Source organism: Mobula birostris, chromosome 2, assembly GCF_030028105.1.
Source record: "Mobula birostris isolate sMobBir1 chromosome 2, sMobBir1.hap1, whole genome shotgun sequence".
Lineage (NCBI taxonomy): Eukaryota > Metazoa > Chordata > Chondrichthyes > Myliobatiformes > Myliobatidae > Mobula > Mobula birostris.
The window spans coordinates 46,537,156-46,551,482 of record NC_092371.1 but is presented as its reverse complement, the minus strand read 5'-3'; the positions used below and the strand labels follow the sequence as shown (position 1 = coordinate 46,551,482).

Here is a 14,327-nt window from a genome sequence, read left to right as displayed (position 1 = left end):
TCTGCAATCTTCAACAATCCTCTACACTATCTACAACACCACCAACCTTTGTGTCATCTGCACACTTGCCAACCCACCCTTCTATTCCCACATCCAGGTCGTTAATAAAAATCACGAAAAGTAGAGATCCCAGAACCGATCCTTGTGGGACACCACTAGTCACAACCTCCAATCTGAATGTACTCCCTCCACCACGACCCACTGTCTTCTGCAGGCAAGCCAATTCTGAATCCACCTGGCCAAACTTCCCTGGATCCCATGCCTTCTGACTTTCTGAATAAGCCTACCTTGTGTAACCTTGTCAAATGCATTACTAAAATCCATATAGATCACATCCACTGCACTACCCTCACCTATATGCCTGGTCACCTCCTCAAAGAACTCTATGAGGCTTGTTAGACACGATTTGCCCTTCACAAAGCCATGCTGACAGTCCCTGATCAGACCATGATTCTCTAAATGCCCATAGATCCTATCTCTATCCTAAGTTTGAAAGTCCACTCTGTGACTGGACAATGAGGAAGTGAATGGCAGAAAGTAGCTGGAAAGATACCAGCTCATGCTGTTAGGAATTTCAGGATTTATGCATTTTCAAAAAGCAAAGATAGAGATTCAAAACTTGCTGGGACTTACATGATTTTCCCCCACAACATCTGGGGCAATGAACACAAAGCTCAACCTTGTTATGCTGAAATAATTTCTAATGTATCATGCTGATTCAGAATCCTTTTGCAGATGTGGTGCTTCATTGCTCTTATTAGATGACAAAATCAGTTTATCATCTATTCTGCTTCACTAATATTATTGCCAAGGTCAAATGTAAGGGAAGTGCTGAACACTGCACAATCACCTACTTCAGTAAATTTTTTATTTCTGTGGATCTTTAAACAAAATCAATGAACTGGAGAAAACAAAATTGCACTTGTATCACAGAAGTTGATACACTGCAACAAAGGTACATTAGTCCTTTTGACTTCCCTACCTCTGCAGTACATATTTTAAGTCAATGTTCTATAAGAGCTACACTGAGTTTTTGTGAACTGCAACATTTTCCCTTTAAGATGCACATCAAATCTTCTAACACGTAAGTTTGCCCAGAATGAACTTCAGATATGCAGTTAATATATTGTATGGCAGAATTATGTTCAAATACAGTCTTACCTGATCCTCTTCTCCACCACCCTCCTCGTCGTATTTCAGAATGTTGTCCCTGACATCGTCCTCTGGATCAATTAGAAGTTGTTTCGTTTGTCGTTCCTTATCCCTGCGTTTCATCCATATCACAAATAGCAAGACGAGAACTGAAGGAACAAGTATTACATTGTCAGTATGGCACACAGAGATTTTAATCATTGTTTAATTCTACCTTCATTACTTACTTAACAAAATGATGATGCATAGCAGGATTGCTATAATGGCTCCGGTACCCAATCCAGCTGCTGCAATAGCCCCAATGGCTGTACAGTCTCCATGCTCATCACAAGGACACACTTTCACTTTAATAACAGTGGTGCTTGATAATGGAGGGTTGCCAGAATCTGTGACTATGATTGGAATATCATAGACACCAGCGATCAGGAATCCAATCCTCAAACTGAGCTGTGCAGAGTCCCCTGATGAAAACAAAGAGAGAAAATTAATAGGAATTTTATACATCGTAAACAAATCAATGAGCTCTTTCACAACTGAAAAAAAAGCAGGAATAATCTCACAGTGATTGTAAATCATAAGCATGAAACATCTAAATTTAGCATAAAATATCTACATGGAAAAACATCCTTCATTGATGAGAAAGAACAAATAAAGCTCTCAATTGTGCAACAAGTACTTACAGAATAAGCCAATACCAGAACCCCAGTGCATTCTTTAATTAAACTGCTATGATAAAGAATTATTATTCTATCAATGTACACTTGCTTGTACTGTCAATCTATAGGTTAAATACTTTAAGATAGATATAATCTCAGTATTAAAACTGCTTATGCAATAATGCATTTACATTGCACATGACCGAATTCACCATAAAATGGAAACCAATCAATAAAGTCAGTTTGACTAAATGTTGCTGTTTTATGCTGGTTTACAGTTCAAATTCTTAGATGTCAACATCGCTGAAGATCTATCCTGGGCTCAACATATTGATGCAATTATGAAGAAGGCACATCAAAACCTTAGGAGGCATTGCATTGTGAATTTGAGGAGATTCGGAGTGTCACAATAGAGTCCAGCAAATTTCTACAAATGGACTGTGGAGAGCATTTTGACTGCTTGTATCACTGTCTGCTATGGAGGTACCAGGACTGGAAATAGCTGCAGAGCTCCATCATGGGTACTAGCCTCCCCACCACTGAGGACACCTTCGAAAGGCAATGCCTCAAAAAAATGGTATCCATCTTGAAGGACCCTCACCATCCAGGACATACTGTATACTCTTCTCATTGCTACCATCAGAGAGGAGGTACAGGAGCTTGAAGACATGCACTCAACATTTTAGGAACAGGCTTTTCACCTCCGCCATCAGATTTCTGAACAGACCATAAACCCATGAGCACTACCTCACTTTTGCTTGCTTTTTGCACTACTTGTTTATTTTTTATATTTCTTATTGTAACTACAGCATTTATTATTATGTATTGTACTTTACTGCTGCTGCAAAACAACAAATTGCATAACATATGTTAGGGATAATAAACCTGATTCTACTTCTAGTACACCAGCCTTTCAATCACATACTATATTCTTCAGGCACAATTACTTCTATTATATTTATAGGGTTACCAACAAATACTATAGGCAATTGTCATTTCACAAAGTGTAATGCTGCAGGAACACCAGAAACCAATTGTTACTGTGTTTTCATGTGCAGACATAAATTCCAAGTAGAAAATGATGATATAAACTATAAACTAAAATTTTGTGATCTTCAACCGGTATGGATATCATATTCCAGTATTTTCTGTGCTGAAAAACATAGCTAGAAAGTTCATTCTTGAAATTGAGAAATCTTAGTGTTTCAATGAACTTGAATCCAACAAACTGATTTTCTACCCAGAAAAGTAAATTAATAATGCATGCAGTAGTAATTTTTATATACACAAATTACATTCATTATTCAAAGAAATATCAGTAATTCAAAAACGTATGTTTCAAATTGGGAAAAAGTATTTTTAATGTTTGAAAATAACAACAATACCATTGCTTGGTTACCAGGAATGCAATTCTTTGCAAGTGCATGTTGCTTGAATGAGCCTACAGGGACACAATGAGCAATGCAGCACAAAGCAGAGCCCTTTGTTCATCCTGTCCTGCTGACAATTAAGTATCCATGTATCCTTAGTCCATTTGCAGGCACCTGTTCTTTCACAATTCAAGTGCTCACCTTGATACATCTTATATGTTGTGAGAAACTCTATCACTGATGTCCCCTTAGGCGGTGCACTCCAGATTTTCTCGAACAAGAGAAAATCTGCAGATGCTGGAAAACCAAGCAACACACACAGAATGTTGGAGGAACTCAGCAGGCCAGGCAGCATCTATAAAAAAAAAAACACAGTCGACGTTTTGGGCCAAGAGCCTTCAGCAGGACTGGAGAAAAAAAAAAGATGAGGAGCAGATTTAAAAGGTACGGGAGGGGAGAGAGAAATACAAGGTGAAAGGTGAAACTGGGAGGAGGAGGGTAGAGCTGGGGAGTTGATAGGTACAAGAGATGCAGGGCTAGAGAAGGGGAAGTTTGATAGGAGAGGACAGAAGGCCATGGAAGAAAGAAAACGGGGGAGCAGCACCAGAGGGAAGCAATGGGCAGGTAAGGAGATAAGTTGAGAGATGGAAAAGGGGATGGGGAATGGTGGGGGCGGGGCATTACTGGAAGTTCGAGAAATTGATGTTCATGCCATCAGGTTGGAGGCTATCCAGACAGAATATAAGGTGCTGTTTGTCCAACCTGGGTGGGGCCTCATGGTGACAGTAGAGGAGACCATGGATTGACATATTGGAATGGGAATGGGAGTGGAATTAAAACGGGTGGCCAGTGGGAGATCCCGCTTCTTCTGGTGGAAGGAGCGTAGGTGCTTGTCAAAGCAGTCTCCCAATCTACATTGGGTATTTCCGGTATACAGGAAGCCATACCGGGAACACTGGATACAGTATATGATCCTAACAGACTCACAGATGAAGCGTTGTCTCAACTGGAAGGTCTGTTTGGGGCCACGAATGGTAGTGAGGGAGGAGGTGTAGGGGCAGTGTAGCACTTGTTCCGCTTGCAAGGATAATTTTAAAAAAGGTGTCCTCCTTTTTCAAAGAAAGGGGCGTTCCTTCCTCCACCATCAAAGCGGCCCTCCACTACATCTCTTCCATCTCACACACATCTACTCTTACTCCATCCTCCAGCCACCCTACCAGGGATAGGGTTTGTCTTGTCCTCACCTACCATCCTATCTGCCTCTGCGTCCAGCACATAATTCTCTGGAACTTCCACCATCTCCAATGGGATCCCACCACCAAGCACATCTTTCACTCACCCCCACTTTCTGATTTCCGCAGGGATTGACCGCTATGCGACTCCCTTGTCCATTCGTCCCTCCCCACTGATCTCCCTCCTGGCACTTATCCTTGCAAGCGGAAGTCCAGGCAAATTACTCATGTATCTCCTTTGCAACCTGCCTGGGGCAATCATATCTTTCCTATTCTCTGAAATGCTTATCAGAACACTCATCAACACAGTCTTACAGGCAAAGCCACCAGCTACCCATCAGTCCTGCCGAAGGATTTTGGCCTGAAACATAGACTGTACTTTTTTCCATAGATGCTGCCTGGCCTGCTGAGTTCCTCCAGCATTTTGTGTGTGTTTCTCCGATTTCTAGCATCTGTAGATTTTCTCCTGTTTATCCATATTCCTTGTTTGCTGACTCCTCTACTCTTCACTACATTGTTACGGAGCTAATTGTAATATATTACACTGTGCATCACCTTCCTCTTGTGTGAGAATACACACTGTTCCATCAATCTCAGCTCTTCTATAAAATTCACATTATTTGTTGCCCCAGTTGTCCCATTACAATATTTACTCTCTCTTCCTGTGGTATATTCAGTTGATATAGAAGAAATCTTCATTATTTCATTTTCCATCTTTACTCACAAATGCTCTACCTACCAGCAGTCTCAGTTTAAAGATTAAGCTCCAGACTTATTGGACTTCATGAAAATAGTGAATCCATCTAACATCTCTGAACCCCTCACCCTTATCCCCTACCACCACCACCAAATGCAAGAACCTATGCTTGTTATTCTTAAGTAACACACACACAAAATGCTGGAGGAACTCAGTGGTTCAGGTAGCAATTATGGAGAGGAATACAGACTTGATGTTTCGGGCTGAAACTTTTTATTAGAACTGGAAAGGAAGAAAGAAGCTAGATTAAGAAATGGGTGTAGAGGAAGGATTCCAAGTTGACAGGTGACAAGTGAAGTCATGTGCATGGGAAGGTGGGTGGGTGGGGGAGGGGATATGAAGTGAGAATCTGAGAGGTGATAGGTGGAAAGGGTAAAGAGCTGAAGAAGAAAGAATCTGACAAGCAAGAAGAGTGAATCATGGGAGGAAAGGAAGAAAGAAGGGCACCAGACACCAGAGGGAGATGATAAGCATGTGAGAAAATGAGGGGAGCCAAAATGTGGAAAAGAAAAAGAGAAAAGAGGAAGGGGGAGAAATTACTGGAAGTTAGAGAAATCGATGTTCATGCCATCATTTTTAAGGCTGCTGTGAATCCAGGGCATCTATCCAATTGCCATGGAACACAAATGAAAAGCAGCCCTGATGAATAGTATTGACTCAATCTTGAATGTAGGCTATCCCTTTGTCTCCACACATGCTGCTTTGACTCAATGAGTTTCTCCAGCAGGTTGTTCTTTTATTCAGCTTCCATTGCTGCTGCTGCATCCTTCCTTCCTCTTAATCACAAAAATTATTCCAGACAAGTTCATCTTGCTTGTCTCCCTTTTTTTTCCCCAAAGGATACACTATCTTTTTCACAAATGCCTGTTCCTGCTGTATTCTCATCAATCGGTTGCATTGAAGTTAATCTCATAATTTACCTGCTAACTGACATTCGAGAGAAATCCCAGGCACCGATTCCCTTCATTTCAAACCTACCATTATCAGATCCACATAAAAACACTTGCATCTATCCTTGTAGACCAACATTCAATGTCTAACAAACCATCTTCCAACGTATCTTTGTTCAGGTTAATTATACTTTCTTTACTTAATATTTACAGCTTGTATCAAACCACAGCCAAGCGATCTCCAGAAATAGATCTTTTCTTTCCAATTCTGCAGCAAATTATTTGCACATTCACGCCTTTCTAACAGCTTTCCACCTTCCATGAAAAAAAATCTGTATCAGGTTCTGTAATGGCCTCTCAACTACTGCAGCTTCAGATAATTTAACTCTGCATTTCTAACTTCAAAAATGAAATTTTCAAATGCTCACATGCAGTACTTCCTCCAACCACTTCCTACAAACCGCTACGTCACATTTATACTGTTCATATCTAATCCCTAAGATTGGTGGAGGAGCAGGTAGTGTTGAGGAAACGGGTAGGATGCAGAGAGACTTAGACAGATTAGGAGAGTGGGCAAGGAAGTGGCAAATGGAATACAATGTTGGAAAATGTATGGTCTTGCACTTTGATAGTAGAAATAAATGTGCAGACTATTTTCTAAATGGGGAGAAAATCCAGGAATCTGGGATGCAGAGGCACTTGGGAGTCCTTGTGCAGAACATTCTGAAGGTTAACTTACAGGTTGAGTCAGTGGTGAGGAAGACAAATGCCATGTTAACACTCATTTCAAGAGGTCTAGAATACAAGAGCAAGGATGTGACGCTAAGGCTTTACAGGGCACTGGTGAGGCCTCACCTTGAGTATTGTGAAGAGTTTTGGGCCCCACATCTTTGAAAAGATGTGCTGGCATGGAGAGGGTCGAGGGGAGGTTTACAGGGATGATTCCAGGAATGGAAGTATTATCACACGAGGAATGTTTGATGGCTCTGGGTCTGTACTCGCTGGAATTCAGAAGGATGAGGGGGGATCTCATTGAAACCTTTCGAATGTTGAAAGGCCTAGACAGAGTAGATATAGAAAGGATGTTTTCCATGGTGGGAGAGTCTAGGACAAGAGGGCACAGCCTCAGGATAGAGGGGCGCCCTTTCAAAACAGAGGTGTGGAGAAATTTCCTTAGACAGAGGGTAGTGAATTTGTGGAATTTGTTGCCACATGCAGCTTGAAGGCCAAGTCGTTGGGTGTACTTAAGGCAGAGATTGATAGGTTCTTGATAAGACATGGCATCAAATGTTACAGGGAGAAGGCCGGGAACTGGGGTTGTGGAGGAGACAGAAAAAAAGGATCAGCCATGATTGAATGGCGGAGCAGACTCAATGGGTCAGATGGGTCAATTCTGCTCCTATGTCTTATGGACTATAACCCATTCGCCTAAAGCCTTCCTCTTTGCTGAGAAAGGTTCCTGTTTGCCAAATGTTTTTTTTAGGAATTCTGACTTAGGTTTTTAATAGTCTTTCTAACATTGCTATTTTACATTAACATAGGGAGGTACTGAGCCTGCATGCTCTCATCCAAACGTCCTACAATGACTGAATCTATTTCATCCAAAGATGCTGCAATCTTTTTTTTTAATTCCTGTTTACAATATTGGTTCAAATAATACAAATAAATATTAATATGCACAGTGCTTCAAAAATATTCAGCCACCAATCCTTTTTACACATAAGACAACCAGGGATTTTGATCAATTTAACCGAGAATTTTTATTTATGAGTCACATGCTCCTTTTTTCAGAGTGGTGCCCAAAACACAGAGGAAATTGCAAGGCATGAAAAACTAAAAATTTAAAAACCGAAGTGTCAGAAGTTCAAAATTATTCATCCCCCGTTGCTCACTGCTTAGATGAACCACCTGTCGCAGCTATTACAGCCAGTCGTTTTTTTCTTGGCTAAGTGTCTATTAACTTTGCACAGTGATGGAGCAAGCTTTGTCCATTCCTTCTTGCAAAATAGCTCAACCTGTGCCAGGTTAATTGGGGAGTCGACAGCAATCTTGAGTTCTTGCCAGAGATGTTCGATTGGGTTAAGGTCAGGACTCTGACTGGGCCACTCAGGGGCATCAATTTTCTTCATTTAACGCAACTCCATGGTTGCTCTGGGTCATTGTCCTGCTGAACGATGAACTTCCTCTCCAGCTTAAGTTTTCTGGCAGAGGCTATCAGGTTTTTATTCAATATCTCTCTTTTTAGCAGCATTCATCTTCACATCAATCCTGACCAGATTTCCAGACCCTGCTTCTGAAAGGCACCCCATGGCATGATGCTACCTCCACCATACTTTACAGTAGGACTAGTGTTACTAAGCTGATGCTCAGTATTAGATTTATGTCACATGTACCATTTAGTATTGTGGCCAAAATTTCCATTTTAGTCTCATGGAACCACAAGCACCTTTTTCCACATCTTTACAGTATCTTCTAAATGACACTTCGTAAATTCTTTATTGGTGAGTATAGTTTTTTATTTTAGCCAGGGCTTCTTCTTTGCACTCTTCCTTAAATACCTTTTTTGTGCAAGGTCATAGAGATTGTGGAGCCATGAACTTCATCTCTAGTTGGAGCCACTGATTTCTGCAGCTCACTCGGAGTGAATGTTGGTGTCACAGTACAAGTGTCATTCTTCTCCGGCGACTAAATTTGGAGTAGCGGCCTGACCTAGGCAGTCTAGCTGTGCATTGTGAACACAAAATACTCTGCAGGTACTGGGGTCAAAGCAACACTCACAACAAGCTGGAGGAACTCAGCAGGTTGGGCAGCATCCGTGGAAACGATCAGTCAACATTTTGGGCCGGAACCCTTCGTCAGGACTGTAGGGGGAAGGGGCAGAGGCTCTATAAAGAAGGTGGGGGGAGGGTGGGAAGGAGAAGGCTGGTAGGGTCCAGGTGAAAAACCAGTAAGGGGAAAGATAAAGGGGTGGGGGAGGGGAAGCAGGGAGGTGATAGGCAGGAAAGGTGAAGAAGGAAAAGGGGAAAGCACAATGGGTAGTAGAAGGAGGCGGAAACATAAGGGATGTAGTAGGCAGCTGGGGGAGGGGGCAGAGTGAAACTGGGATAGGGGAAGGGAGGGGGAGGGAATTACCGGAAGTTGGAGAGTTCAATGTTCATACCAAGAGGCTGGAGACTACCCAGACGGTATATGAGGTGTTGCTCCTCCAACCTGAGTTTAGTCTCATCATGGCAGTAGAGGAGGCCATGTATGGATGTATCTGAATGGGAATGGGAAGCAAAGTTGAAGTGGGTGGCTACTGGGAGATCCTGTCTGTTGTGGTGGACGGAGCGGAGGTGCTCAACGAAGCGGTCCCCCAATCTGCGTCGGGTTTCACCGATGTAGAGGAGGCTGCACCGGGAGCACCGGATGCAATAGATGACCCCAACAGACTCACAAGTGAAGTGTTGCCTCACCTGGAAGGACTGTTTGGGGCCCTGAGTGGTGGCAAGAGAGGAGGTGTAGGGAAAGATGTATCACTTACGCTTACAGGGATAAGTGCCGGGTAGGAGAACCGTGGGGAGGGACGTGTGGACCAGGGAGTTGCGGAGGGAATGATCCCTGCAGAAAGCAGAGAGGGGTGGAGAGGGAAAAATGTGCTTAGTGGTGGGGTCCTGTTGAAGGTGGCGGAAGTTGCGAAGGAGCACTCTGCCCCCTCCCCCAGCTGACCACTACCTCCCTTATGATTCTGCCTCCTTCTACTACCCATTGTGCTTTCCCCTTTTCCTTCTTCACCTTTCCTCCCTATCCCTTCCTTGCTTTCCCTCCCTCACCCCTTTATCTTTCCCCTTACTAGTTTTTCACCTGGAACCTTCCAGCCTTCTCCTTCCCACCCTCCCTCCACCTTCTTTATAGGGCCTCTGCCCTCTCCCTCTACAGTCCTGGCGAAGGGTTCCGGCCCAAAACGTTGACTGATCATTTCCACGGATGCTGCCTGACCTGCTGAGTCCCTCCAGCTTGTTGTGAGTGTTGCTTTGGCTGTGCATTCACATTTTTTCCACTTTCCACAATGGACTGCACTGAGTTTTGAGATATATTGAATGCCTTTCAGGTGACCTTGTACCCTTCCCCAGATTTGTGCTTTTCTATTATCATTTCCCTGACTTGTCTTCAATGTACTCGTCTTTACTTTGGTTTCATCAGTTGAAAATTTACCATATTGTTGGACCTTACCGAGAGAGGAGGTACTTATTCTTATTCATTCATTGAAAATGGGTGATCCTCCAATTTCCTACATCAAAGAACCGGGTGAGTTGCTCTGGTTGCTCTGGCAGTGTGCACTGGGTCATTGTCCTGCTGAAAGACAAACTTCCTCCCCAAATTAAGTTTTCTTGCAGGGGCTAGCAGTTTTTATCCAGCATCTCTTTGTATTTAGCAGCATTTATCTTCCTACCAATCCTGACCAGATTTACAGTCCCTGCTGCTGAAAGCATCCCTGCAGCATACTACCTCCAACATAGAGCATGGATGGTGTTACCTGACTGATGTGCAGTATTAGATTTACACTGCTTGTACTGCTTAATGTTGAGGACAAATAGTTCCATCTGACCACAAAACCTTGTTCCACATCTTTAGAGTATCTTCTAAATGACACTTTGCAAAGTCTTTACAGGCAAGGATATGCTGTTTTTTAGCCAGGGCTTCTTCCTTGCCACTCTTAAATAAATATGCTTTTTGTGCAAAATACTTGTGGGCGCACATTACCTTTTTAAGGCGCTGTATTTCCTGATTCATTACCAACTTTGATTCAGCCAATGACAGTGGTGTCATCGGCAAATTAATTATGTCATTGGAGCTGTGCTTAGCCTCTGCCATAAATATGAAGCAGGTACAGCATGTGGCTAAGCGCACAGCATGGTGAAGTTGATGGTGATTGTGGAATCTGAATCAGAATCAGTTTTAATATTACCAGATATGTCGTGAAATTTGTAGTAATGTGGCAGTACAGTATTATTCAAGGGTTCAATGCTCGAATCAGAAATCTGATGGCAGAGAGGAAGAAGCTATTCCTGAATCATTAAGCGTGTGTCTTCAGGCTCCTACACCTCCTCCTTGATGCTTGCCATGAAATAGAATTGCCAATCTGAACTGACTGGGATCTGCAAGTGCAGAAATGGAGGATCCAGTTGCACAAGGAGGTATTGAGGTCTAGGTTTTGAAGTTTATTGATTAGTTTTGAGGTGATGATAGAACTGAATACAGAACTGTAGTCAATGAAGAGCATCCTGATGTACTGTATGCTTCTTCACTACCCAAATATTCCACGGTTGAGAGAGGAGCCAATAAAATTGAATCTGCTGTAAACCTGTTGAAACTATTGCATGCTAATACTGACAAAATCTGCGTCTACTTGAGGAAACATTCCCCACGTGGATTACAGAACCTCTGGGATTGAGCTGTTTTTTTTGATCAAGAACTCATCCAGTCTCTTTTAACAATTACAGGTGTCCCCTGCTTTTTGAACGTTTGCTTTATGAAATCTCACTGTTACAAAAGACCTACATTAGTACCCTGTTTTCACTTTCAGAAGGTGTTTTGACTGTTACGAAGAAAGGCAGCGCGCAATAAAAAATCAGCGCGCAATAAAAGGCAGCGCGCACCCCGAGTAGCCGCTCTGCCCCGGATTCGGAACGGCATTGCTGAACACTTTGCATTGAGCAGCCGTTAGCAAGATGAGTTCTAAGGTGTCAGCAAAGCCTGAAAGAGTAAGGGTGTTACACTTAGCGTAAAACTAGACATAATTAAGCGTTTTGATCGTGGTGAACGAAGCAAGGACAAAGTCAGTTTGGCTTGTGGAAGTTGATGAAGATGATGTTGAAGAGGTTTTGGCATCCCATGACCAAGAACTGATAGATAAAGAGCTGATGCAATTGGAAGAGGAAAGGATAACAATCGAATCCAAATGCAGAAAGTGAAGCAACTGCGTGAGATTTTCACTGCAATGATAAAGTACGACTTTAATTTTGAAAGGGTACGTAGGTTTAGGGGATATTTGCAGGATGGTTTGAGTGCTTACAAACAACTGTATGATAGAAAAATGTGCGAGGCTCAGCAGTCAAGCAAGCCTTCCACATCAGCCACAGCAGACGACGAACCTCGACCTTCGACATCGAGGTGGGCAGTCATAGGAGAAATTGAGCTGCCTGCCTTGATCGACGATGAGATGACACCCCCGTGTCCCACCACCCCAACACCCAGGCCCCGGACAGATACTGTACCGATTCGCGAAGAACGCAGCTGTAGCCGGGAGGCACACAGCATATCTTTAAGAAAAAAGCCGAAATAAACATGCTAATTAATTAGGTGCCACCTAGCACGTAATTGTCAGCCCAGATCAGAGGCGATGCAATCGGCAATCGCCTCTGATCTGCGCTGACATTTACGTGCCGGGCAGCACCTAATTAATTAGCATGTTTATTTCAGCTTTTCTCTTAACGATGTGCTGTGTGCCTCCCGGCTACCGCTGCATTTTTCACGGCAATATATCGGGTCGGTGGCCCGGAGAGTGGGGGCCACTGCGCCACTCAGCCTGCAATGACTCAGTCTAACATACCATCGTCAGTGTGCTCAGCGCTGTTTTCCCAATTCCAGTAAGTGATACTACACTGTACATACATTATTTCTACTTTATATAGGTTGTGTATTTTTACGCGTTATTTGGTAGGTTTGGCAACTTCATAGTTTAAAGATTACTGGAGAGCGCGTTTATGCCAACAGCACTTGTGTGAGATTTTCTCCCGAGAGCGCTTGTGTGAGATTTTCGCTACGGAGATCTGTGCAGGCAATCGTTGTAGAGAAGTATTTCTACTTTATATTGGCTGTGTATTTATCATATCATTCCTGCTTTTACTATATCTTACCGTTATTTTAGGTTTTATCTGTTATTTGGCATGATTTGGTAGGTTATTTTTGGGTCTGCGAACGCTCACAAAATTTTCCCATATAAATAAATGGTAATTGCTTCTTCGCTTTACGACATTTCGGCTTACGAACCGTTTCATAGGAACGCTCTACCTTCGGATGGTGGGGGAAACCTGTACTGAAATATTTGTTCCATTGTCCTTGCTGAGTAATCTGTTCCTCAATTCTATTTCCCTTCTATAAAAGGCAAGCTATCAAATCTTCCTGTTTCCATTGGTTTTATTTAACTAATTTCCCAGAATAATGTTCTTGACACAAAATTGGCCTTGTAGCCAAGTTGGGTACATCAGGAGACTTTTCCTTCCTCTGCACTTCTATCAGCCTCTTTCACACTTCAGTAATCTTTCAGGGTAATTTCTGAGAGTTTAATTTTTCAGAAACAGTTTCAGGTTGAAGACACTGATTGCATTCAATGTAACATGTAAGAGTCATTACATTTGAAGGTAACATATGTATTCTCCTCCACTAAATCGTATTAATTGTACTACTTAGTTGGGAAAAATAGTCTTTCAAGAGAAAAGCAACTTAACCCAGAATGACTGGTTAATTTTGCAGTTTGTAAGCACCAAAAACAAAAAAAAAACAAATGATGGCACAATGATTGACATTGCCTTGAGATTAAGATCAACAAATAGAAGGAATCAGCATGAAGCAAGATTTCTGTTATTTACTATGTACAGAGGGATTTAAAACAATCTTATAAACACATGAATGACTTCACTTTCTCCTCAAGAAAAATCAACATTTTTTGAATTATGTTTGCTCTCTAAGCCATCCATGTATATTGTAGGTGTGTGAATTAGGCCAATAGAACATGATCACAGAAGCAATTTATCTCATGATGGAGGTAGCCTAGTTGTCAATGTTCAGTAAACTAAAACAAAGACTTAGCAGTTCAGGCAGCATCTGTGGAGAAAGAAAAAGACACACACACACACACACACACAGAGTCTAGGAATCATGGAAAAGAAGTGGTTTGGTGGTTTTTCTCTTGCGCTTATATTTCAAACCAATGGCTCTCCTTCAGAACCAGAAATGTGAAAGCAGTTGTGTTTTAAGGTGCAGAAAAGGGTGAAGGAGAGTTCTGAAGAAAGATCAGTGACCTGAAACGTCTTCTCTATTTCTCTATCGTTGCTGTCTAGCCTGCTCTGTACTTTACAGTATTTTCAGATCCTGTTTTGAATTTCTAGTACCTGCAGTTCTTTACTCCAATCCAAAAAAGCATTACCCAGAAGCTTGAGAAATCGATGTTCACGCCATCAGGTTGGAGGCTACCCAAATGGAATCTAAGGTGTTGTTCCTCCAACCTG

At 42.3% G+C, this 14,327-nt stretch overlaps 1 protein-coding gene across 1 annotated transcript in view; it reads right to left on the bottom strand.

Annotated features, from left to right (window-relative positions):
- The window catches only part of LOC140186220 (cadherin-4-like), a 753,218-nt gene that overhangs the window by 42,522 nt on the left and 696,369 nt on the right, over positions 1-14,327 (bottom strand). Inside the window, exons 13-14 of the mRNA XM_072240216.1 lie at positions 1,380-1,613; positions 1,162-1,301 (exon numbers count right to left, since the gene is read on the bottom strand). Coding sequence (XP_072096317.1) covers positions 1,162-1,301; positions 1,380-1,613 — 374 coding nt within the window. The remainder of the gene's footprint in view (positions 1-1,161; positions 1,302-1,379; positions 1,614-14,327) is intronic.